This window comes from Scatophagus argus, chromosome 22, assembly GCF_020382885.2.
Source record: "Scatophagus argus isolate fScaArg1 chromosome 22, fScaArg1.pri, whole genome shotgun sequence".
Lineage (NCBI taxonomy): Eukaryota > Metazoa > Chordata > Actinopteri > Scatophagidae > Scatophagus > Scatophagus argus.
In genome coordinates this window covers 13,478,703-13,504,648 of record NC_058514.1, presented here as the reverse complement: position 1 = coordinate 13,504,648, position 25,946 = coordinate 13,478,703, and the positions used below count along the sequence as shown (strand labels likewise).

Below are 25,946 nucleotides of genomic sequence, written 5' to 3'. Positions count from 1 at the left end.
GTCCACGCAGGGACAGCTAATATCTAATTTAGCATACTCCAATGGTGCCATTTTTCCAAAATATAAACATTTATACTGTAGGCTGATATACTGGGGCTCAAGTTGTAGCCTACAGCATAACTCAGATCTGGAACTCTGTATGTAGGGTTGATAATAGATGCAATTTATTTGATTAAAATTTAAGCAAATACTAAATCAAAGCCAGCATTCTCTTAAAATTATCATTTCTTATTTAAAATTGTTTAAATCTCTTTTAAGTTTAGATTTAAACATTTGTAAGTTTTGAACCTCTACAGGTAAGAAAAATACTAAAACAGATTCAGATGAAGTGATGAAGTGCCGCCCAAACTATCGTAGTTATGGTATAAACAACTACCAACTCGCACCTTAAGCAGCCTCCTGATGCAACATTTATTCCGTGTGGAGTCATGTTCCTGATCCCCCGAGGACTGTAGTCCTGTGTTGGTTGTCCTTCAAAAACACCCGAGGAAATGTCGAGGACTATAGTTAGATATCATTGCTCAGTTTTCCACTTGCAGTTTTAGCTGTACAAGCGAGCCCTCTCACATTCACATCAAAAATATCAAACACATGTCTAAATTCACTGAATGAAATAATCTGATGTTTTTATATTAAATTGAAAGCCTGGGCACATTTCAGAGAGATGTCTTACATTTTTCACAAGTGATAAGACCATTTAAGATATCAGACATCAGCAGTGAAAGCAGAGTGCTGTCTACATCAGAAACCTCCAACCCTCTGTCAGATCAAAACCAGTAACATGTGTATGGGCAGTGTGTGTATGTATTCAAGTAGACTATAAAACGTGTGTCTAGCTCTACTCTGCGTGCTGGTATGTTTGTGAGTATGTGTGTTTGTTTAAAGAACAGTAAACATTTATGTGTACACTGCCTCTCTGAATGCTCCTGTAACTCCCCGGTGTGTGTGTGTGCGTGTGTGTGTGATAATTACATCAACAATGCAGTTGGGAATTGAGCCTCTTATTAGAGTTCTTTACAAGCTGTGCACATAGTCACATACACAGTGTGCGCACAGAGGCTGTTACACACAAGTACAGTATGTTTTGTCCTTTCACACAGTCATGCATCAATTATTTTACATTTTACGTTGTACACATACATTAAGGGGCACACACATTTAGTGTGAGTGGCACATACATTTACAGACGTACTTAGAGAAACTCTTTGGTAACACTTTCTGTGAAAAACACTATACACTGTAATTCATTATGGGAGCATTCATAAGGTATTATAATGCATTCATAATGCTTTATACCTACATAATAAACACACAGAATACTATTTGATGCACTATATCAACAGTCATAAAACATTATGGATGTGATTTATAATGAAGTGTATGTTCAAGTGTCTCATGTAGGCTCTTGACTATTTATTAACTAGGGTTGACTGAGGAGTCTTATAAAACAGGGCTACCTATACGCACCTCAACAATACACTGTAGTGAAGAATCATAGTGTACTGTAATAGTCTATGCAGTATCATACATTATCATTGTGTATTAAGTAAAATGAAGTACATATTGATGCATCTATAATAATGCATGTTTCATCATAACCTTTAATTTCTGGCAGTAAGTGAAGTGTATGTGTGCTTATAATGCATCATAGTTGATTGTTATGTGAGTCTCATTTAGAACTTGTCAAAGGGATCCACAAGACCCTTGAACTTATAATTCATTATTATAAGTCAAATGTATGTTTTATCCCTGTTGCTGTGGTGCATTAGAAAGCATTATGTGTGTTTATGAGCGTAGTCATAAAGAATTATGAATGTTTTATAATACACTATGAATACCGCCCATAATGCCCAATATATGTGGTCTACATAGAAAGTGGTTTGTTAGCTTCGTACAGCTTCACTTTTCACCTGAATTCCAGCGCCATTGAATTACTTTATTCTGAAGCGTCCATGTTTCTTTGAAAACAGTCAGCTTTTAACTCTTAGACTGGTTGGTTTGCAATGAAACGTTTACCGTTACCTGTGTAAAACCTGCTTGTATATGTTTCACGAGTATGGGTCGTATCCGTCTCTATTGTTTCCAGTGAAGGTTTTACTGAGTACACATCACATACACCAGCACCACCCTGCTACACAATTCATATTCAAGTTCATAGCTTTGTGAAATAGTTTATTTGTTTGGGACACACTTTGTTTTTTGCTTTGGAATCAGGATTCAAATTCCTTTACAAAATATAGATGCCAAGTGCTCCATTTCAACATTGATAAATAATAAATAAATTCTATATTGAATGCAAATAAACCTACACTCTACCATCCTGTTGGATATGAAGAAACAATTAAAATGAAAATTTAAAAATTTGAAAACTCCTGAAAGAATGTTGGCCAGCAGGAATCCATTTTAGTCGCACTTACATTACATTTATTTTATCTGATTATTTACAGTTTACATTTTATATAAATTACTTTAGACTTTAATTTAGAGGTTTTATTTCTACCACTTCACCTTCTCCTCCACCTCTCCTGACAGGAAGCTGAAGAAGCTGGTGCGTGAGATAAAGAATAAAGGACCAGCAGAAGAGGAGAGGAAAGAGGAGGGGCCCCCACAGCAATGGAACCTGGACTACGCCCTGGCTCCCTTTGAAGGCCTCACGCCTGAATACATGGAGATGAGTGAGTCAGAAAAATAGCCTTAGGGACTAAGAGCAGCCATATATGCACAAACATATATTTGAAGTGAGCACTCTTGTACGTCACTAAGAGATGTTATGTAATCTGTGTCTGCATGGACCAACGTGATCTTCTCAGGTAAAAGTAAACACCTGGATTGAGGAACATCTGGTTATAGGATGAATTTGTGTTTGCTCATTCATCAAAACCAACCGTTATGAGACCAGAATGTGAATTATGACTCTTGACTTTGACACAGGAGATTGTTTTCTTTTAACCACTGCAATCTGGCTGCAGTCTTTTTCGAGGGTAGGGTTTATTTTGCCCTAACTATGATCATTTTCTAACTGTAAACACATGGTTTGTTTGCCTAAACCTAACCTAACTAAGTGCAGCAGTGGCCAAGCAGCAAAGGATCAAAAAACTGTGTTTTGTCATTTAGATTGGACGACTTGTTGCATTCATCTACAGGCAGAAGTGCGCACATACACTGTATACACAATCGTTTACATTCATGTCCATCACGAGCCAAAGCACACAATCAATGGAGATTGCAGTCACAGATTCAGAGGTATATATTGTACCTTTGTACTTCTATTGTACTTCATGTCATTGATGTAATCACTTTATTTAGTAACTTTTCAGGTTTACATCAAAGGTGTATCCAGCATTTACGCATTAAACTGTATAAACATGACTACAAAATTGTTATATATTTTACTGAGATGTATACTATGATCCCAAATGTTTCCAACAATGCTTAAACCGTTTGGCTGCCTGTCACTGTGACTTCCTGGAGAGAATCAGAGAGTGAGGAAGGAAGTCCATGAGTGGGACTAAACTTAACATTAATAAAATTGGGTCACATCTTTTCATTGCCAGTAGTGGTTGCTTAACAATGAATAACAACTCCCACGATCCCACATTTAGGTCTTTTGTTTTGTTTTTATTGAGAGACCCCCTAGTGACAGAAACTACACAATATGTGTTTTATAATGTGAAATATAATCAACAAATGTATAATTATGTATTTTATAGGTTAGGATAAGACTTTGTTGATCCCTGAGGCAAAATACACAACCTACCCAGATGTACTTTTGGTACTTGTTATATAGTGTGTTTGTAATGTCCAGCTTGTTCTCACATAGTTGTTGCATTAGATCCAACTAGAGAAAGAAACAGTCATGGAAAAATCTGTAAATCTCTGCATCATTTTTACATGAGTCAGTTCAGAGGCTGCATGACGCTGGGGACAGCCTGTCTGTTTTCACTGTTTTTGGCATAAATAGAATATGGTGGAGAAAAAAAAAATAGTTAATCAAATAGTAGGCAGCAGCCCATTAAATTTAATCCTGACAACCACTGACAGGCAGAGGAAAAACAGAGATAATGTCAGATGCAAGGGAAAAATTAAGATGTGAAAGTTAAATAAAAAGTTCAGATTGTTCTTTTTTTCATACATGTTAGTCTGCAAAACATCATTAAGGTCATTCGTAGGTTAAATAGACAGGAGGGACAGTTTAGTGCCAGTAAAAGTTGACTGATTTGTGAGGAGAAAGTTAATGTGTGGAGCTGTTAAAGAGCTACAGGTGTTGGGTTGTTATATCCGAGAACACACACACACACACACACACACACACACACACACACACACACACACACACACAGCTGCAGGCATGTCTCCTGTACTATTGCAACAATCCGCAGTCTTAACAAACCAACACCTGTGCAAAAACTTTTCTTGGAAGAAAAAAAAGTAAAGCCCTGAAATTTGATGAAGAAAAAGCTAGACTGAAACAATGGATATTTATTTTCAAGAATAAACATTAAGAGATGTCTGCCTTATTTTATATTATAATGGAACTGGATGAGACTTAAATTGTGGTGCTCAAAGAAAAATGTAAAAAAAAACTCAGCAGCAGTGTCTCTTTCCAGGAATCATGACCTGGTTGCTCAAGATAATTCACAGATCTTGTTGTGAGCAGATTTAGGATGTAGGAACTATTTTCTTTCCACCAAACTACACAGAGGGGTTTTGGTTAAAACTGCCATCGCCAGCTTTGTCAAATACTGTAAATATCAGGTCTTGAAAGTTGTTGAAGAGTTGAAGACCCCCCCTGCACACACACACACACACACACACACACACACACACACACACACCACCACCACCACAGGCACAAATAGAAATACTCTGCTTGAAATAATAATTTTTTGTTTTTACACAAACAAACAACCTTCTAATGTCCAACTCTACACAGCAAAGGTCAAACATTCAAGGAAGTCATGCTAAGCAAAGCATATTTTTGCTTATTTTTTTTTGCTGATAAAAAATTTGCTGATTTTAAACACTTGGAATATGGGAGAGTCCATATTTCCCATGAAACTTCTTCTGTTTATTTTATGTTTAAAGAGGCAACAACAACAGCTTGGATAAAAAGACGCTAAGACATAACAGAACCCGCAATCTCCACTTACTGCTCTGTGTTTAGTAAATTTAGAGGTAGTTACTGTATTAAATGTGAAAAACAAGTGACAGTTGTAGACAAATGGATTAGTAGGAAAACCGAAGGAATTTTGCTGTAGATCCTTGATATTCTACTCTCTGTTAAGATTTTAAGATTGAGTCAATAACGGAAATCATCGGGGGGCGGGGGGACAAGAGCTAACTACACTACGCTGACGCAACATTTGTAAAACTACAGAGAGCAATGACATATGAATGAATTCAAATTATGAATGATTTCTGCTTTTTAGCCGCCATGTTTGATGATGATGCAGCTCGTTAGAAGCCTGTGTAATACATCTGCTTTAGATCTCAGGAGTGACGTGAAACATGGCAATGAGGACACTGATGATATCCAACGCTCTGAGGTAGAAAAGTTCTTCACATTTGTGCCTAACCTCCAAACAGTGTTGGTGGCGATGTTTTGACCCGGAATGTCCATTAACCAATCAGGGACCCACCAATCCTCTGTATTGGTTGATATGCCAATTTTAGGGAACACTAACTTACTGTGAAAGGACTGACTGCATTAACTGATGATATGTCATTCTGCACATATCAGAATGAAAGCAATCCTTTGCACAAGAGAGATGTATACATCAGATAAGTCGACAGATGAAGGTAAAAATGATTAAATGAAAGAGACAAATCCCTTAAGAAGTTAACAGATATGACAGCTGATATGGCCACACAGCTTGATATTTCCTCCTGGCTGATGGAGTCAAGGTGCAGCAGCAGTTCAGCAAACAAGCAGCGACAAGCTTGACTGCACAACAGGCAACATCTGTACGTGACGGGTTGTAAAGCAGTAAACCTGGCTGGATTGTTCTGTAATGCTGAAGACATAAAAACCGTGAACTGTTTTGGTGAAACTGAAAGTAGCAAGTAAATGTTTGTTGGCAAATCATCATGTGTTCTGCTTAAGGAAATTTTCTTTCAAATGTGTGGTCCAGCTCACACTTTGAAACCTCTAGAAAATGGACCAGGCTGAGGATATTAGAAATATCTGTCCTTCAGGGACAGACAAAAAACTACAACTATTCACAAATGGAAAATGATTTTTTGATATTTCATATGTAGAAATATTTGAATGGTATTCATATGGATCAGAAAGGTTTAGTGGAATCAAAATGTATGTACAAAACAGTCTTAGGAACAAAAGGTTTTGTTTTGACTATAGATCGTGTGTTGATATGATAATGTGAGATTTCATGTGATATGGAGTGAAGACACAGGGAGGAGGCGGAGAAAGACGGAACACTGAGCTGATGTCGCTGCAGGGCACAGGAAGGAATGTCAGAAATGTCTGAGCTGTACATGCAAACACACATTCGCACATAACTGTTAGTGTGTGAATGGGTAGTTCTTGTGTTAACTCGCTCATTATCTATTTCTGTGATGTGTTTGTGAGACCTGGTCCTTTCATTAAGGTGTGTGTGTGTGTGTGTGTGTGTGTGTGTGTGTGTGTGTGCATGCACGCGCGTGTGTGAGATGGGCCAGCCTCGAACCCGTCAACCTCAGCTCAGGTACACGCCGAGGTTATTCTAAGCTTGCCCTCTAGCGCTCGCCGCTCCGCAGTCGTATTTTCTTCCTTGCCGCTCTTTGTCTCAGTGTGGTGTCCCGAGGTGAAGCCGTCAGTCTCCGGCTCACTGGAAATCCCCATTCCCACACTGATAAAGTTCCACAGCTCTGATCAGAGCCATACACAGGACCAAAGACAGGCAAACCACCTTGTACTTTCTCATGTTTCCCTGCCATGTTGTTAGGAAGCAGGCGGATGTTGTTTTGACCATTACTGAGCAACCCTGAAGAAACATTTACAGCAGCAGTAATGTGATAAATCTTGCTTACTGACCTGGGATCAGACCAGTCTGTGAAGCCTGATGCCTTTAAGTCTGGAGTTATTTATAGCTGTGAAACTTGCAGTTACTTTACTAGTTATTTTAACTTTTGCCTGATCTACTGGACAAACTATAAAAGTTCTCAATATTGAACCTTGATATTATAGATACCTTGGAATCTTTAATTGGAAATTAGTTAACTTAAACCTAGCTCTGTTCGGTAATCATTTTCAGTGACTAAAGAAGAAAACAACTCATCATACTTTCTATGTATACAAATAAATAAATAAATAAATAACTAGTTTCAATAAATAGATAAATCCACTGATTCTCCACCAGTTCAAGACTCACCTTACTGCGGCTGACCTCTGATGTTTCTGTTGCTGAAGGGAAGCAGCCCAGGCACAAGACCTGTCCAAGCATGGACAAGTCTTCCAAGGCACCTGGTGTGCTGATTATTGAACTATTTAAAGTGACAGTTATGACTGAGACAGCTGCTGCTAACACCCTTCACTGTTACAATATCCAGCGTTTGGGATTTTGATGTGCTGAACAAAACAATTCCCATCAACTTAAGTTTTGGTTATTGGTCATTAATGTTGTGTCTCTCGGTTATCTGATCACACATAGTTCCACACGCTGCTTATGTGTACACAGTGAAGCTGGTGCAGTGGAGTGTTTAACCTTAAAAGGCATCATCTGAACCACAGGGCGAGTCTGGACAGACAGTGTGGCTCCGGACCAGACCATTGACTATTCCCAAATGTCAATCTGGCGGCGTCTTAGTGGCAGTTTGAAATGTGTGCTTTAGATGTTGTAGGTTTGATTCCTTTCTCACATGTCAACCTCTCTTATGTTGTCAACCAGCAGAAAAAGCTTGTACAAGTTTTATTTTGTTTTTTTTGTTGTTTTTTTTTTTTTAGTCCAACATAGTTGAAACACAGGAAGTTAGTTTGTGTCCTCCATAGCATTCATAACTGAGCATATCTTCCTTGCTGTGGTCAGTCTGACTTCAAATAGCATAGTGAGCCCACTGTCATTCCCAGGGTGTCATATACCTTTGGTTTGTCATGTTCCACAGTATCTCTTCCCGTTTGTATAAACTACATCTGGTAGGGTTCGCGTCCCATGTGAACGCAAATGTCACCATTGTTTTCTTACACCTAACCAAGTTGCTTTCATGCCTTGACCTAACCAAGGTGCTGCTTCATGTTAACCACGTAACGTGATGGCATGAAAACTTTGCACATTGTGCACAGATGTGAGAGGAAATGTTGTCCAACATGCATTGCAATCTACCACATTTTCAGACCACCATTTTAAGGGTGAAGATACTTCTCTGGATCATGTCCAATAAAGAAAATAGCTTTCTGTCTTTAACAAATACCACACAACAACCTTTTCATTTGGCCCAAGTGGAAAACACCCATAATGAGATGTGCTTGGAGGTAAAGATGGACAAAGAAGAAACTTATAAGCAACCAACCCCACGAAAAGTGAACGCTGCTGCAAGGCAGTAACAGAGATAGAGGAAATATTTTGTAATGTTTGCAGCAGGACAGTAACATTTTACATTTTGTGACAACCGTAATATTGATGTGACTTAACTATGAGCCTCACAAGCACATGATTTTGTTTTCAACAAAATACAGTAAATTCTTTAGCTGTTGGTTTAAACATGTCCCGTGTTAGAAAAGTGTGTCATGGGTTTTTTCTGGGAATCTGATTTTACACTGTCTTTGTTGATGTTCTCACATGTGCAGCTATTTTACGGCAAAGTCTTGTGCAAATGTACGGGTATGGTGGGGTATGGAGCATGGGGATTATGGGAAATGTGGCTGAATTATGCAACATCTGTCTATATCTATGACAGGCCTATATACATGTTTACTCACACCAAATCATCAAGATGTATTAAACAGTATATTTAGAAACACTACACATAGTGTAATATGTTTAATGATTGTCTCTCTCTTTTTTCCAGTCATCCAGTTTGGATTCGTCTCTCTGTTCGTGGCTTCATTTCCACTTGCTCCTCTGTTTGCTCTGCTCAATAATGTCATCGAGATCAGACTGGATGCCAAAAAGTTTGTTACAGAGCTACGCAGGCCGGTCGCTGTGCGTGCTAAAGACATTGGTAAGCTGATGTGTCACACACTTCATGACAGATTGGAAACAATTGTGAGGCACCGTTTCAAACACCAAAACTCTCCACAGACTTTTTTAGACTTTCAGGGTTAGCAGCACCTTCAGAGAGTGCGGTCTGTTTCACTGCTGAGTTTACTAACCGATACCCCACAGCAGTTCATCCTGTTGCTGTCAGCTGAAAGTTTACGTCTCTTCGCTCTTATCTTATCCTTTTTTAGCAGTAAATCAGTTTTCATTTCAACTTGACCTCTGCACATGTTTGGCTTCTTAAGGGCTTTACTAAACCCAAAGGTCATACCATAAGTCAGCTGAATGATAATATGTGCCTGTATGGGTTTACAAAAAATATGACCGTGACTTTAAAACTCATCTGGGTAGTGTTACAAATGACAAAGGTGGTCTGTTGGTTGGTCAGTCTGTCGACCACCATTTTGGCCCAGCCTGAAAATAACTTAAAGCAACAGTTGACCCAGAAATGCAAAATAATTCATATTCTACTAACCCCCATTTCCCCGTGGAAAAATGGGTGAAGTTTCCCTATCCACAGAAAAATACTGCAATCAGCATTCTTGTCCCAAAAAGGTATAAATGACATCTTTTCAATGTCTTCTGAATGTCTTCTAACATCTTCTTCTTTTCATGTTTTAAAACTAGTCCCCAGATTCTGTAGTTGGATGAATTGCCTTGAATTTTTATACTCATGGTACCCATACGATAAATCCTAATGAACTTTTTAATCCCACAGATTTTCCTCTAGCACCACCACGACATTAACATTTGTGTTCTAAGTGAAATGTCTCATTAACTATTGGATAGATAGATTTACAATGGTATAACTGTGCTTCACACAGAATTTTTCTGTCTGTTCCCTTCTCTTAAACTTTATCACTTGAATTATTCTCTTTCCTTGCTTCTCTCTTCTTTGCTCTTTTTCCTATAGGTATATGGTACAACATACTGAGTGGAATGGGTAAATTCTCAGTCATTATAAATGTAAGTATTAATTTAATGTCCTGCTTTTTAATATCTTCATAGAACTAGTGATGATACATGCACAATAAATGCATGAAGGCAGGTATTGTACAGCAGGTCCACAACATAATATAGCTGTTTTAATGTCCCATAGAATGCACTTTAGCTCTACAGTAAGTCAGCACCATAGCCAGTACAATAACTGGCCTGAAGCTCCGAAAAGTGAAACCAATGCAGAAGTGCCTGTCTTCTTTCTGTTAGCCAGCAGGGGGCGACTCCACTGGTTTAAAGAAGAAGTTTGATTTTATGTAGGCTTATGAATAACTGAGTCTACCTCTCACTTGGTTTGTTTCCTCAGTAAACAGTTTCCTAATGAGTTCATGGCCTCAGTCTCTAGTTTCAAGTGTTCTTCAATAAAACATAATTCATTCTTGATTCATCTTGTAAATGGCACAAACCAGAAAATGATTTTGAAGGACGGCTCGACTGATTTTTTCACAGGAAGTTTTGTTTATTTGTCATGAGGAGTACTACTCAGCCTCTTGAAACACTTGTATAATATAATCTGTGGCTTTGGAAGGAACTTTATCATTTCTGATGATGCAATACGGTACAACCTTTGTTACTATGCGTGGTTACATTCTTCCTGTTCTCATGAGTTTCTATGTTGCTAGTCAATATTGTTATTACTTGACCAGTTAAAATGTCAAGTAAATGTTAATAACAACTTTTTCTATGTGGAAATTTATAAATATAAAAGCTTTCATATTGCGTTTGACCCATTTAGAAAAACAATCAACTACGATTCAAAGTTATTGTTTTAGCCTGAAGTTACAGTATTCAGTTTTTATGGTTCATTAATGTCAGAGACATCACATATACAGGAACAGATGTCAGAGGGTAACAAAGATTGCATAACACAGCAATGTTTTGCCACTGAACTTGAACTTTCTGCTGGGACATGTAATCTAGTTTTCTAGCGGTATGTTGGGTCTGTGTGTGTGTGTGTGTGTGTGTGTGTGTGTGTGTCTGTGAGTGCAAGCGTGTGTTGTCTGTGAGTACTTTATCCATCTCTGACAATGATATCAGTCGATACTGAAAATCTGTGCCTGCTCTGAGATGCCAGCTATCAGCTTAGAGGATTTATTTTTTACTTTTAGATGTTTTATAACAAAAAGTATATGAAGCCCATGACCAAAAGAGTGATGGATAGAATTATAGTAAAAATAAATTATTCACCTTTTTGGGGACCGATTTGAAGCTCCTCAAAGACCCCACTGTGAAAACCACTAGTTCAAACAAAGGATATGTTGGACTTTTCTTTACTCAGTCCAGTAAAACACATTTATAATCGTCACCAGTCTTCATTTTCATTGCACCGAATTACACGTCAGTCTTTACGTTAGCTAGTGATTTGCTGATGTTCGCTAGCTAAACACAGAAATAGCAACCAGTGTTTTCAGCTGTTCGAAATGCAATAGCAGAGTTGCAGCACTGCTTTTGATGTCCCCCTCAGAAACTGCTCTTTTGGAAATTTCATGTAGCTTTCATCTTCAAAGTTGATATTAGATTTTCACACCTGGTTGTGATCTTGTGAGATCCCAGGATCATGTTTGAAACACCTTAACATGGTCATCTGTGAAGGTCAATGTTTGTGTGTGTGTGTGTGTGTGTGTGCCTGTGGAATCAGTAGAGGTCTACTTGGGATTTGTCCTTGACCAACAAACCAAATCCTTTTCCGTTTACTTTTAATACTGAACAGATTTGTGGAGGATTCAGAAAAATAAGCAGCAGCAGAAGTTTTGATTTATTCTAGAGCTGTGGGGCATTGGACAAACATAAGCTTGAGCTGCCCTAGGAACTTCAAGCCAATGGAAAACTGAAAGCAGAATTCCCCTTTTTGTGCATAAATCTTGAACCTATCAGCTGTACAGACATTATGCATGTTACGATATGTTGTCGATGACGACATGTTGATACATTTTAATGCATTCCTCAAATATCTTTATTCAAAGTACTGTGTATTTAAACATCTCAAAAACAGTTTGACCACCCTGCACCTCTTTCAACGAGTTTTACATGATAGAATTGTGTGTCTCAAGCTGTATTTTGTGTTATCAATGCTCATGACAGAAAAGTGTCTCATTCTCTTACTTTCTCTGACTGTCTCTCTCCCTCTACAGGCCTTTGTGATCTCCTTCACGTCAGACTTCATCCCACGGCTTGTCTACCTGTACATGTTCAGCCAGACCGGCACCATGCACGGCTTCATCGACCACACACTCTCTTATTTCAACGTGTCTAATTTTAAACCGGGCACCGCACCACAGAGCTCTGAGCACGGAGACATCACCGTCTGCCGGTAAAAGTGCACACACACTACGCAAATGCACAATGTACAAGTTACAGATGTTGTAAGCAATATGTCAGTTATAATTTCTTTGATGACCTTTGGGACACATATTGTTAAATGCAAAGGACTGATCAACAAGTCTCTCTAAAAACAGTACTGCTATTAACTCATTCCGCAGTCAGCAAAAATAATCACATGGTTAATAAAAATAGATACCTATTTGTACCTATACACACACACACACACACATACACACACACACACACACCTCTTTTTCTTGTTTTCTGAAACTTTTTTCCTTTTCTTGCCAGTGCAGTACTCAAGTCAATTAATCTATTTTTACATCACAGGAATTTAATTTTGTATAATATGATTTTGTCTAACTGGGTAAAAAAGCATCGCTCTGTCTTTTCATGGCTTATAACTTTGATCTGAACAAGTACATAAACACTGCCCTTCAGTCTCTGTATCATCGACCAATAAGTGTCAATTACATGCTCATTTCAAGGCTAGTATTAATTCAATCTGACAGAAAGATCTCTCTGTTTCATCTGTGATTAATGGAGCTAGTGTCCATCTCAAACTCAATTTTCTCGTTGCTGTGCAACCTTTATTCATATTGAGAAACCTTTTGAATAAGCACTTTGTTAAATCCACTCTGTAAGCTATATAGAACAGTCACAGCCTTTTACTGCTTTCCGTTTATTGTTACCAGAAGTGCAGTGTTTCTGTTAGGCTCCACAATCCAAACCTGGAGTTTGTGATAGCAGAGTAATAAATTAGGTAAGAATGCAGAATGACAGACATATTTGACTTTGTATCCACAGTACTTGAGAAAAATGGTAAATTAAAGTGTGGTTGGAATTATACACATAATAATATATCGTCTGCATAAAGCAACATACAGTGTTTTATATCTAATGACGTGTATGTACAGTAGGACTGGTACCTTATAGGAGTGATGCTCAGTAGAGCACAAACACTGTCAGTTATGAATAAAACCCAAGTTAGAATGCAGCGCTGTGATAGTTTGCACTTTTTCTTGTTGTCCTTTAGTGGCATTTTGTTGTTAAGTTTGAGTACTGCATGTGCACTATTAAACTTACCAGTTTTTGACTAGTTTAGAGTGACAAACAAATTGATGTCAAAATACTTACCTGCTATGCAAAATATATACAGGCTGGCAAGCCCGCTTCCGTAATAAATATTGTTGACTACTATGTAGTTGCTGAAGTTTGCAGATGAAGGAACAGAAGACTTTCTGCTGCCATCTTGGTCTTTACCAAATGATACAAAGTTCCCTTTACGATGTTTGCTGTGAAAAGCCAGTGAATTTGATAATTACAGAAGTGGCAGAGTAACAGTTTTTGACTGGAGGTCCTGATGGGGTTATATGACACACGCACCTTCACGCAAGGCGTAATAAATCAGTTTGAGTCCTTACACAACCAGAATGAATGTGGCAGATATTGTCTCAATAGCCCATCAAAGCTTGATGCAATTAGCCCTAAAAGACAGTGCACTATTGTATCTACTTTGAATTTTCACGCATGCCAGTGGCAAGTATCTCATAAAATCTCGCACTATCAATATAAAGCGCTGTAGAAGAAAAGGTCATGGGCTGGGGCCCACAGAGGCCACCCTGCTATTACATAAGATGGCAAAGAATGACAATGCAAGAATGCAGTCTTTGTGCCATGTAGTGTAATACGTCACATTTTAAACATGACATGCTACTGTAAGCCTCAGAGGCAAATAGGGATGATTTGGGGTAGGAGATGTTCCAAACAGGGTGTGTGTGTGTGTGTGTGTGTGTATGCAGTGTATACACTGTACTGCATGTACAGACTTTATCTCGGCAGTGCATTATCCGGTTGTATTGTGGATGGTGCCTCTGGGCTCCAGGCAAATGATTCAACTCTGTGTGTAATTCAAAGTGTGTCAGATGTTCCAGACAGTTCATTTCTTTCTTTTTCATTCTTTCTTTTTTTTTTCTTTTTTTTTGACCCAGTTAATTTGGGGACACGTCTTGTCGCATTTATGAATTACATGCAGGAGGGAGGAAAAGAGGTCAAGAATGGATGAATGGATGGATGATGTGTCAGACAGAGAATGGAGAGATGAAGGACAGATAAGATAAAGCTGCACGACGGTTAAGGAAGTATGAACAGTGTGGAAATAAGACAGGAAAGGAAGGATGAGGAGAAGCACTGTAGTTAGATGGATGGATAAATAGCTGGTGTGATAGAAGCCAACCACTCAAGTATTAAATCTTTAATTACATTTAAAAACAGCAGTGTGAGGGACTAGAAGTTTCTGCATCGCTGGGCAGAGCGTCACTGTACATCTCTGCACTCATGTTTTCTTGACTGTATTCCCAGTGCTAAACGAGTGCACAAATAAAAATGCGGGTAAACTATGAATTCTGTCTGGTGGATAAAATTTTGTCTGGCTGCTAATGTCAGGAAAAGTTTGTTTCGCATGAAAGTGTGAACCATCCTAAAAAGCCTAATACAAACATGGCCTAAAACAGTTTTACACTTGATTTATATTAGCCAAAAATGCAAACAGTAAACAGACTGAAGGGTTTCATTGAAAAAAGTGCAGGGTATATGAACATCATGGAAATGATGGTCTAGTAATTACATGTAAAGTATGAAGTACTGCAGTAAGATAGCAGCAACAGCAGCACTTGAGCAGTTTGAGTAATGCTGAAAACAAAACTCCTTTTGGTAACTGTTATATTCTGTCAATCACCACCCACAGCTGATGACCAAAGGTTAACCAGCCCAAAGCTTCACTATAATGCCTGATTCTCTGTTTTACATGACCGGCACTGATTTTTCTACAAGATGTTGGGTTTTCCACGCATCATTGGTACAACAGATTTGTGATCATTTTAAAATTCAAATTCTAAGCCCCTGTTGAGTTACAGTTGAAGGAATATTAAATCCCTACCAGTTTGGCCTGACCTTGGACCTTCATGTGGAGGTAGCCGGAGCAAAGGGAATTTCCCTACAGAGATATACTTTTTCTTGGCATTTCCTGACATGCACTGACGTCATTAGTTTTAAACGCTTGTGACGCGTAGGTTTGACATGTTGCAAATGATTGTCTCTTCCAGGACCTTTATGCATGACATTTTAAAACCACTGCTGATGAAAAGCCATCTGATGTGTCAGGTAGATTTTCATCAGCAATGATGGTTGTTAAACAATAAAGATAACAACTCCCACAGTACCTACAGCTTTTGTTTTTATTCCGAAATCCGTCATGGCAGAGGCTACACATTTAAAGGAAAGCCACTCAGTAATTGTCAAAAAATTTCACAAACAGCACGGCCTTGATAAAGGCTCCTTCAAAGTATCCATGAAGGCCTGTACAAACTCCCATAGGAATCCATTTATTTCAGTCTGGAACACAGTGGAAGACTGGCCAACGCTGCCATCCTTAGAGCCGTGCTGCTAAAAATCAGTAAAAAAAAAAAAAAAACCTGCTTAACACTCACTTGTCAAAACAGAGTATTGAAGCACAAGTATAGTAAGAGGAAGATCGGCGGTGGGCCTGTCGGTTATGACTAACTCTGTGGGGTTCTTCAGCCGTGGGACAGTGAAGTCTGAAGCGTGTCATTTCCAAACACTGCATTTGAGCTGACAAGGTCTAAAAACATGAGCATCTGCGAAACAGCTGTAGTTCTGTGTGGATGCAAACGAGCACCAGAAATTTCTAAAAGTGGAGCAGTAAGATTACTGTATTGATCCCTCCTTACCGGAAAGTCTAATTTATTTTTCCATTTTATTAAGACAGCTGGAGGAACGTGGTTAATGATCCTTTATCTGTTAAAGAACAGTCTGGAACCTGTTTCAGATTGTTTCTCTATCTATACCCAGCCAGAAAAAGCAATAAACTGCAGAGCGATGGAAATTTTTGTTTTTTGTTTTTTGTATCAGAGCAAGCTTTGTGCCAGACCTGTTGTCACCACTCTGTGCTCTTAACGATTCTGGGAAAAGTGGGACGCAGGGAGATAGAAATTAGAGGGAGAAAACAATGAAACAGTGGGACAGAACAAACAGAGAGAGAAAGCTGAAAGGCTCAGACATGCAGTACGAAATGCACATGTTCTCACAACAAATAAAAAGAGATAGTTTGTTTGTTTTTTTGGTCACTGGATTCGACCATAGCATTACCTGACGACAGTCGTGTTCTGCGATGAAGGGTCAGTGTGTGTTTGTTTGTATGTTCGAAGGATGGGAATGGTCTGACCCTTGTTTATCTGTAAATTTATTCTTGGATCCCAGGAGGCACTGTATTGGCAGCAGGAAGTCTCAGGAACACGTACACATGCACACACACACACACACACACACACACAGAGGCCCACACAGTGTAGGTTGTCAGGCCTGGTGGGGACGTTACATAGACTTACATTCATTCCCTGGAGACTTGCTCTGACCGTAAGCATAACCATTACTTGCTTAACCCTAACCTTTACCCTAACGCTAACCTAAACCTCAAACTCAACCTAACTTTAAACCAAATCTTCACCCTAAAAGTTATTAATTTCTCCATGGGGACTTGCATTTTGTCCCCATAAAGTAGGTGAGTCCCCACATGTAGCTGGGTAAACACGTCTTGTTCCTATGAGGTCACCCGCCCACCTATTTGTACCTACGCACACACACACTTATTCAAGTCTCTCACATACTAACCTTAATCTCATTGAGAGGTCTTATGAAAGAATACAAGTTGGTCCAGTTGCTGCTGAGCTGCACTATTATAACCAAACATGGAGCGTCTAGGAAATACACACACACACACACACACACACACACAAGAACAGAGAAAGTGAGAGAAAAATGTTTGGTAATAATATTTTTTTAATTCCACTGAGGCAAGTTAAGTTAAATTGAGCGTGGCAGGATGGGAGGTCTTTTTCTACTGTTAAGTTGACACTGGAAGTTGATCCACAGCACAGTGCTGTAAAATATTGGAGAGTGAGCGAGAGAAAGATGAATAGATCAAAGAAAAAAGAGAGGGAGAGAAGAGTTGACTCTCACAGGCAGCATTCCTCACTCATGACTGTATAAGGAGAAGGAATCAGACACCATAAGACCCTGCTAGTACACACACACACACACACACGCATCACCCTCCCTCCCAATCATTTCTATACTGCTTGTGGAGTACTTAGTGAGGTGGCTCAATCAGGCTATTTCATCTATTTTGGCTTCAGAGGAATGTTTTCATGACAGAGTGTGTGTGGCTGTCAGTTGTCTCAGCCATCACATTAAAGCTGACATGTTAAACTGCTGTGTGTTTACAGTAAAAGACAGTTTCCAGCAGTTTCCTGCATTCCTTTTCTGTTCTAATTCATTGAAAACTAGAATTACTTCCTTGTGGTTGTATGCCTCTGCCAGCCAGTCGAGTTGGAGTTTACATCCATGTCTGTCCAGACTCTTATAATACATGAAGGACTATGCCGTATGTCTATTTGTGTGTAAGTTTATTGAACGAAAACTGAATCTTATAGAATAAAATAACAAAGTGATGAAATTTTATATCTTAAAGGTCAAAGGCCAGCTTTACTGTGACATCATAATGTTTTCTGTTTTATTCGACACCATAATTCAGATAGATTGCTGGCGTCCTTATTCTTATATTATAAGTTCCACATACTTTGCTTGGGTCCATGATGTCCTGGACTTGATATGGCTTGTTTCTGTTCTTGACTTAACTTCAAGTTGACTCCACAGCAAACGATAAGCGAGCAGCAGCAGTGGACACAGATTAATGCATGTTGTGTTTGCTAATGTTCCTGGCCTCCCTGCACTTCGTGCATTCGGCGGCTCATCGTCATAGCTTAATTACATCCTTCCATGTTTGGCATAGAAATATTTCACTTGACCCTGTTGATTTTCTTCTTCTTCTTGTTTTTTTTTCTTTTTTGTTGACACATGCTGTTTCCTGTTTCTTATTATTTTACTTGATTTTGATTCTGTCTGATGTCAGTCTTGATGTCAGTCTTAATGTCCCAAAGGCACCAGTTTGACTTAATGCTAGCTGGAAGACTGCTCTATCTATAGCCATAACTCCATATAATGCTGACCTTTGTCTAAATCTCAGTGTACATTCAGTGGTTTGGTAGGATGCTTTCCTGTGCTTAAAGCTGTTCTCTAAAACAATGAGATGAACTGTCTTGCAGATCTTGCCTTGAAAGGAATGCTATATGTTATACTTTGCAGTGAACGGCTGACTCCTTTAAAATAGCATAATGAAAACAAAGGCTACAAGTACATTAAAATAAAGCTTTCCTTTACCCCACTCTTTCTTTAGCTTAAATGCATGGAACAATCTGACACTACTGCACGTGTTTATATCAGGCCACCACTGTCCAAAAAACAAGCAGTACATTAATGTGCAAACAATCATTTGATTAGTGTGAAAACCCATAATAAAAGCTCATTGTATATGGACAATTGGTGTTCAGAAGGAAGTGGGGCAGCTATTGAAATCAAACATGGAAATATCGTCCCTTGTTCTAAAATAAAGTGAGCACAGCCACAAGAGTTGCATAAATATTCTGTTTTTTTCTTTAAACATCTCAAAACATTTTAAAGACAGTTACAGTGCATTTTGCATATTCATTGGTTGGTCAAATCAAATCACCCTTACAACAACAGTACTGGCACAAACTACATGTACATGTATGTATTCTATGCTGCATGTCAAAATCTTCTATTTTCAGTGTTAATGAAAAGGATTAAAATTCCATTGTCATCAAAATAAATAAAAACAAATATTAGTCAAGTAGGCATGAACAAAACTGGCTACATGTTTCATACAACCTTACTTTCATACACTGTGGAACATTCAACATAATTCATATTCATGAAATACAATTTAAAATTGCAATATTTTAAAGATGTAATCAAAAATGGAATTAAATAATCCTTGACAATGTAACTTCTAAAATAACATCTAAATAACATCATGTAACATCTAAATACACATTTTTTTCTTGTTATTTAGGCTGATTATAATTACTTATTTACTGTAATCTGATTATGTAATCTCAATTACATGTAATTCAACAGAGAAAATGTTATTATTTCCTCTTTACCGACAATCCTAGAAACAATCTTAACTCTAAGCTCTGTAAATTAGATTACAGTTGGAAAATAAAACAGTATTGTTGTTTACTGCTTTTTAAATTAGTTTTCGATGAATTACATGGAGCAGGTTTTTAACCAGTTGCAGACTCAACTTCCACACCCAACACTAATGTCAGTGCAATAGCCATTGTGCTAAAGAGCTGGTTCTGACTAAATCCTGCTGTATCCTTTAACTTTTCCATATGTTAATAAATGACTGCATCCAAATAGTTAGATCGGTCAGACCCTCTTTATGTTATTTAGGATTGATTGAATCCTGCAGGAAACCACTTGGTCAAATGTCTGCATCAACTTGGCTTTCGTAGCAGCAGTTACAGAACACAAAAGTACACAATACGTTACTGAAACCAGAGGTTTGTCCATAAACTAGAGACAGCTGTGACAGTGAGTGTTTACCTCAATCAAACTGAGGCAGCCTCTTGTTTTCTGACTGTGTCTACACATCCCAAACAGCTCGTGCTTGACGTCATTTCACTTTCTTCTTTGAACTTCTCCTGCTGCACCACGTCCAGCAGCAGCAGCAGCAGCAGCCACGGTGCCTGAATTGTCTGGCTGCCACAGATTAAATTACTACACCATGTTTTCATTTTGATGACCTTAAAAACTTGCACCAAACCCGCCGTCTGTGTGCTCAGCAACACTGGTCATGATTCAGCTGGCTTTGTAGATGACAGTGGCCTGCCAGCGAGAAATAAGGGAGAAAGTTTAGGTTCAGTGGGGTTGAAGAAGTATATTTAGAGAGCATATTTTTTTTCTTTTTCTTAGACAACAAAGCGTAACGAAACAATGACCTAATTTTGGTGATGTACAGCAAAAGACATGCTCTAGCATGTATTTAAGAGCGTTAGATTCTCCAATCACTCAAGTTTTTTAATCTGAAAAGCCCACTAGGATCAAAACACATCTTCTTCTCTGTCCTCCTCTCTTTTACTTTGTTCCTCCTGTCATTTTCCAGTCTTGACTTCCTTTGATGCATTTGATTTTCTCTCTTCATCTCTAATTCTTCATCTTATTTTTCTGCCTCTGTTCCTTTCTTCTTTCATGCTTTCTTATCCTGCTCTCTCGTCCCTCTCTTTGATTCCTTGTCCTAATTTTAAGTTGCCTTCCGTTAGTTCAACATATGGTTTGAGTTGTCTGCTGTTTGTTTTGCCAGTGCAATAAAGACTGTTTACTACAAAGAAAACAAAAGAAAGGAATCCTCTTAAAGTTTATTGCACTTTGAGTCGGGAGGCAAGCTGAGTGGAGGAGTAGTATGTTTTAAAGAGGCAGGGTCTCAGCCAGGTAAATATAAATCACAAGATGACTGAATGAACAACAGTGGAGGAGGGAAGTCCGTCTAAGATGGACTCCCACACACACAGATCACCTGTCAGTCAAAACAGCATGGGAGGTGCCTTCACTGGATTATCCCTATGTGTTCCTGTAGGGGGTGCTCTAGTTTAAGAATGTCACTGCGCATGCTAACTACCCACTTTATTTCCAAACAAAGCTCATCTTTCCACTGGACTTCAAACAAAGAAACAAAACAAATTTGAGTTTCATTTAAACCGTCCACAATGTATTCGCGTGTGTTTTGCTCTAGGTATAAAGACTACAGAGAACCCCCCTGGTCTCCAGATGCGTACACGTTCTCCAAACAGTACTGGTGTGTCCTGGCAGCGAGACTGGCTTTCGTCATACTGTTTCAGGTATGAACTCATGGAGTTTGGTCTGGAAGCTGATGCTAATTTCACTCGGCTTGTGTTTCTGGGTTCAAGACATTTAAAAACATAAAAATAAAAAGAGACATAGACACAGAATAAAAAGCAAAACAAAACAATGCCATATGGGAATTAGTTCTCAACAGGTGCAAACACAAGGATGGAATTTTTAAATTAGCTACTTTGCAGTGTAGCTGAATCATTTTCGTGGTGTCCTGAGCTTGGCTGTAAAATATTCTTATAATGAAAGGAGAGTTAAAGCAATTTTAATGTTTGTTCATGTGTGGGCCCATCTTTCCCGAGATGGGGTTGATCATGCTGTACTCTGAACTGCTAAATTGCTCTTTCCGTCTCTTTGCCTCCATGTCTCGCTAACACATGTCTACCAAATGTCCATTAGAATTCAAAGAATTCTTACAATGTTTCCCACGACTCTACATCCGAGATTTTCTGAGTGTGAGGCGCATCTCTCCAAGGAAGCACAGGAGGGCATTGTATGAGAGACGTGATGCAAAGATAAAGGGACCAGCGCATGTCAGTGTTGCATAAACTTAATTGAAAAAAAGACATTCATTACAACTCCAGAACTTGCCTGTGAATTGTCACATTTTTCAAGTTTTCTTCATTACCCAACTAATACAATGATGTTACGATATTACAGTATAATACAATGTTGTTTAAAAACAGAGGTATGAAACATAATTTCACAATTATAGTGACCAGACTTATCACATATATACTGAAAATTACAAATAGAATCAGCAGCACGATACATTTTTTGTTTTCATAATCATTACATAAATACAGAAGAGACTCGTATATGAGTCCATAGTGTTTCTTCTGTTGGAACAATTTAACAACCGGTTCAACAGCTGAACCGTGACCAAACTATATAAAGTGGCATCTTAAGGTTAATGGGCCGGTGGAGTCAGCAGATATGAGAAGCATGCAGCAGCAGAACAAAATGTTGTGTATTTTGTTTGCCTTATATTCACTATATTCACTGCCTTTTCATGTTTTCATTGACCCAAATCAAATCCATGATGCAAGCTGCACCTGTGCACCTGTTGCTAACTTTGGTTGATGCCAAACAGTATTTACTGTGAGTTTTTTAAAGCATTATTCAAACCCAATTTTGACTCCATGGTTAGGGCCTTGATCTGTAATAGTGAGAAAAGTGAGACTCAATGAACAGGACCCACAAGCACGATGTTGAACCAGGACTTCTAGCTTCTAGGAGTTGGGAACACAGTCAGGCAGCCCACCCTGGAAAACAAAACAGGCATGTAAAGCAAAGATAAAAACCATGAAACAAACAGGCATCCAAAGAGCAGGTAGTCAAAATACACAAAGAATTGCTGGAATGTAGGCTAACAAACATAACAAACCGGTGTTCTGACAGGGGGAGCTCAGGTATTTATACACAAGGGTGGTACAAGGGACGGGTGAAGCTAATCAGCGTGGAGCTTGTAATCACAGTGGTCAGAGTGAGACAAAGACAGGTTGTGCAAAGCAGAAAACAATACCACATTAAAACAAGAAACCCATTCTGGCTGGAGGGTGTGACATATAGACCATAGCGTACAACATTGATTATATAACCCCCAAAATACATAGCATGAATACCTACCCCCTCAAGTAAGAAAAAGAATAAAAATAGCTGTGCTAAAAATGGTTATGCACTATGAATATATTTTTTGATATTCCTAAGACTCAGAGTGGTTCATATAAGATAATCGTGTACATCTCCTCTTTGTACTCCAGAATCTGGTGATGTTCCTCAGCCTCGTGGTTGCCTGGGTGATCCCTGACGTTCCCAAAACCATTGTGGAGCAGCTCAAACGGGAAAAGAAACTCTTGGTTGACGTCTTCTTACGGGAAGAGAAGGAAAAGTTTCAGCTCATCCAGAGCCTCTTCTCCAAGGACGCCACCCTCCACCCGGGCGACCACATGCTCCACCGAAGCCAGGGCTCCTTTATCCCGGGTCGCTACAGCACTCTCCCCCCAGGTCCAATGCAGGGCTCGGCCGGTGACAGAGGAGAGGGGCCAAGGGCAAGGTGTCGGGCCGCCAGCTTCAGCCAGTTCACCAGGAATATTCCCCCGTCGCCCAGGAATGAAAATGAGAATTCGAGACACACAGCAGTGTGACATCTAAAACACGCATCTGCAGGGGTGCCTCAGCTGGGCCTTGGGACTGGAGAACATGTTGCCCGGATCGTTCAGTCCGTCTCTGCCTACGTCTTTTGTGACCTGGTGTGTGTGACATAGTAGTGCTGTGATTTATAAAACCACAGCAAAATCCGAACAAATTTGATTTCACTGGTCTCGGTGTGGCTGAATGTGCGATGTCTGCACTGGATGAATGGGTGTCTTTGTGTTGTTCCTCTTTGCAGCGACTGTTCACCTGATAAAACGTTTTTTACTTTTTGGTAAAAATAAATTATTTTGCGAGGCACATTTGCTTCATAGCGTAGACAAGCAATAATTACTGTGGTAGGCTGAACAAATGAATATTATAAGTACTTGGAAAAACTGCATATAACGAAAGGACTATTAACAAATGGACAGATACATAAACAGATCAATGAGCATCGCGGCTCCTCACTAGGACTGGGAACTGTGAAAATTCTCCTGCTTTTTGTGCTTATGTAGTTCATGTATTTTTTTTGTTTTGAACAGAATTTGTAGCAGCTACAACATTCCACATTTTCTGTACTTTTCAATACATGGTATCAGAAGCACACAGGCGCCTTCTAGAAGGACAAATCATTTCTGTATACCATTTACTGTGTTTGAGCTGACTTTTCTTCACAGAGTTCAGGAATCACTTTGAATCCTTTTAGGACTTTACTAAAACTGTGCAGTTAGTCAATAAACAGCTGCTGGTGTTGTCTACACCCTGCCCTTCGTATTCGATGGAAGGATGCACATGCCAACGTGGCACATTTCTGCATGCCACTCATAATCCACTCCAAGCAATAGTTTTAGAAATAGATGATCTGTGAAAGCAAGATCTTGTTAGCCATATGGACTTCTATAGGTACAGCTAAATATGGTTAATCCAACTCTTTTGCAAACTGTGAATGGGTGAATGAGTTATAAATTATCTTACTGTTTTCATTGTCAACCGAATAAGTACTTCATCAGCATTAATATATACATTATGAAATACTAGACTGTACACTCTGACATTCCTGGAGGTAAGTTGCAATTGAATCTGGGTTACTACTGGTCAAATGAAGTAAATAAAAGAACTTACTTGTTGCGCAACCTCTTCAACAACTGAGAAACACATACTATCAGATTTTATTTTGTGTAACTGGGCCATCTCCAGCCAGTTCATCACTGATATCTGATTGTTTTGGAGTTAGATCTTCAGTGTATTGTTGTTAATTTATTAGTATACTAATTAAATTAGCTTTTTAATGTTACAGTCAAACAGAATTCTCCTCACTTTTGTGTAAGGAAAGCTAAGCATAGGAAAGCATACTTTTCTATTGGAAGAGATTTTTGTTTTTTTTGATGTGTTACTGGAAACTTTGTCTTCTGGGTGGTTTGTGAGCAGTCGACTAGTATTTGGGCTGGCATTTCTAGGAAGAAATCTCTTCCCTGCTTTTTCTACAAGCCCACATAATGTTAATTAAATACTATTAGCAATGAAGACATCTGTCACTTTACCCTTTACAACATGCGATATCTGTGAGGACCCATTGTATGTCATACATTGTTATACAGTGCAACCAGTGCATGGCAATTATGTTTATAAATGTTCATTTCAAGAGGATGCCAGCAGCAAGCTAAGCTGACTAGCTTTTTACTCAGGAAATATAAGCTAATTAGCCTAGCTTGTCAGGTTGTTATTTCAACACTTACATCTACAGCTCCCGCACCGTCATTTCTTAGTGATGATGATAGAAAGAAGGGGGTCTAGCTAGCAATAGCTATTTTTTTTTTTCCATGGTAAAGATTAGGTTATTGTAAATAACTGTCAAAACCCATTGTATCACGTAGTCCATGGCGACACAGAATAAAGAAGCGTATGGAATAACGGAGTAAGGTATGGGGTGCTCAAAGCACAAATCTTTTGTGCAAACACTATTGGACTGCTCAGATTACTGGTAAGGAATCAAAAATTCATGCTCGCTTATTCCCTCACGGACGATACTACTGTAGAGGACACTAACATAAAAAAGTCTTCTTTTTGGTAATCACAGTTTTGACCAACTAAGTTAACAGGTATGCAGTATACAGACTTTTTTTGCAGATAATGGCTGAGCAACTTTCCTTGTAGGCCTATGAATGGGTGCCATCTTGGAACACCATATCGTTCATGGTTTAACACCATGAGAAGAACGGAGGAATGTACTGGCTCAGCTGACCAGATATACCATCAACACTGATTGGACATCTACATAAAACATGGAGAAAATTCTCTTTGATATGCCAACAAGCCGTAGACCTTCAGTGATGTTTCAGAGGCCTTGTAACTGCTCTTTTATTTTCAATACAAAACACAACATCTGTCTGCTAGGACTCTGTGACAGACTGTTATCTTTAAATGTATTTACATGGACTTTAGGAC

General features: G+C 38.9%; 1 protein-coding gene across 1 annotated transcript in view; it reads left to right on the top strand.

The window, feature by feature from the left end:
• ano2b (anoctamin 2b) overlaps positions 1–25,311 on the top strand; it is a 59,307-nt gene extending 33,996 nt beyond the window's left edge. The window contains exons 20-25 of the mRNA XM_046379519.1: positions 2,533–2,675; positions 9,004–9,156; positions 10,108–10,160; positions 12,323–12,501; positions 21,247–21,352; positions 23,129–25,311. Coding sequence (XP_046235475.1) covers positions 2,533–2,675; positions 9,004–9,156; positions 10,108–10,160; positions 12,323–12,501; positions 21,247–21,352; positions 23,129–23,512 — 1,018 coding nt within the window. The 3' untranslated portion in view covers positions 23,513–25,311. The remainder of the gene's footprint in view (positions 1–2,532; positions 2,676–9,003; positions 9,157–10,107; positions 10,161–12,322; positions 12,502–21,246; positions 21,353–23,128) is intronic.
• The last annotated feature ends 635 nt before the right edge of the window (positions 25,312–25,946 follow it).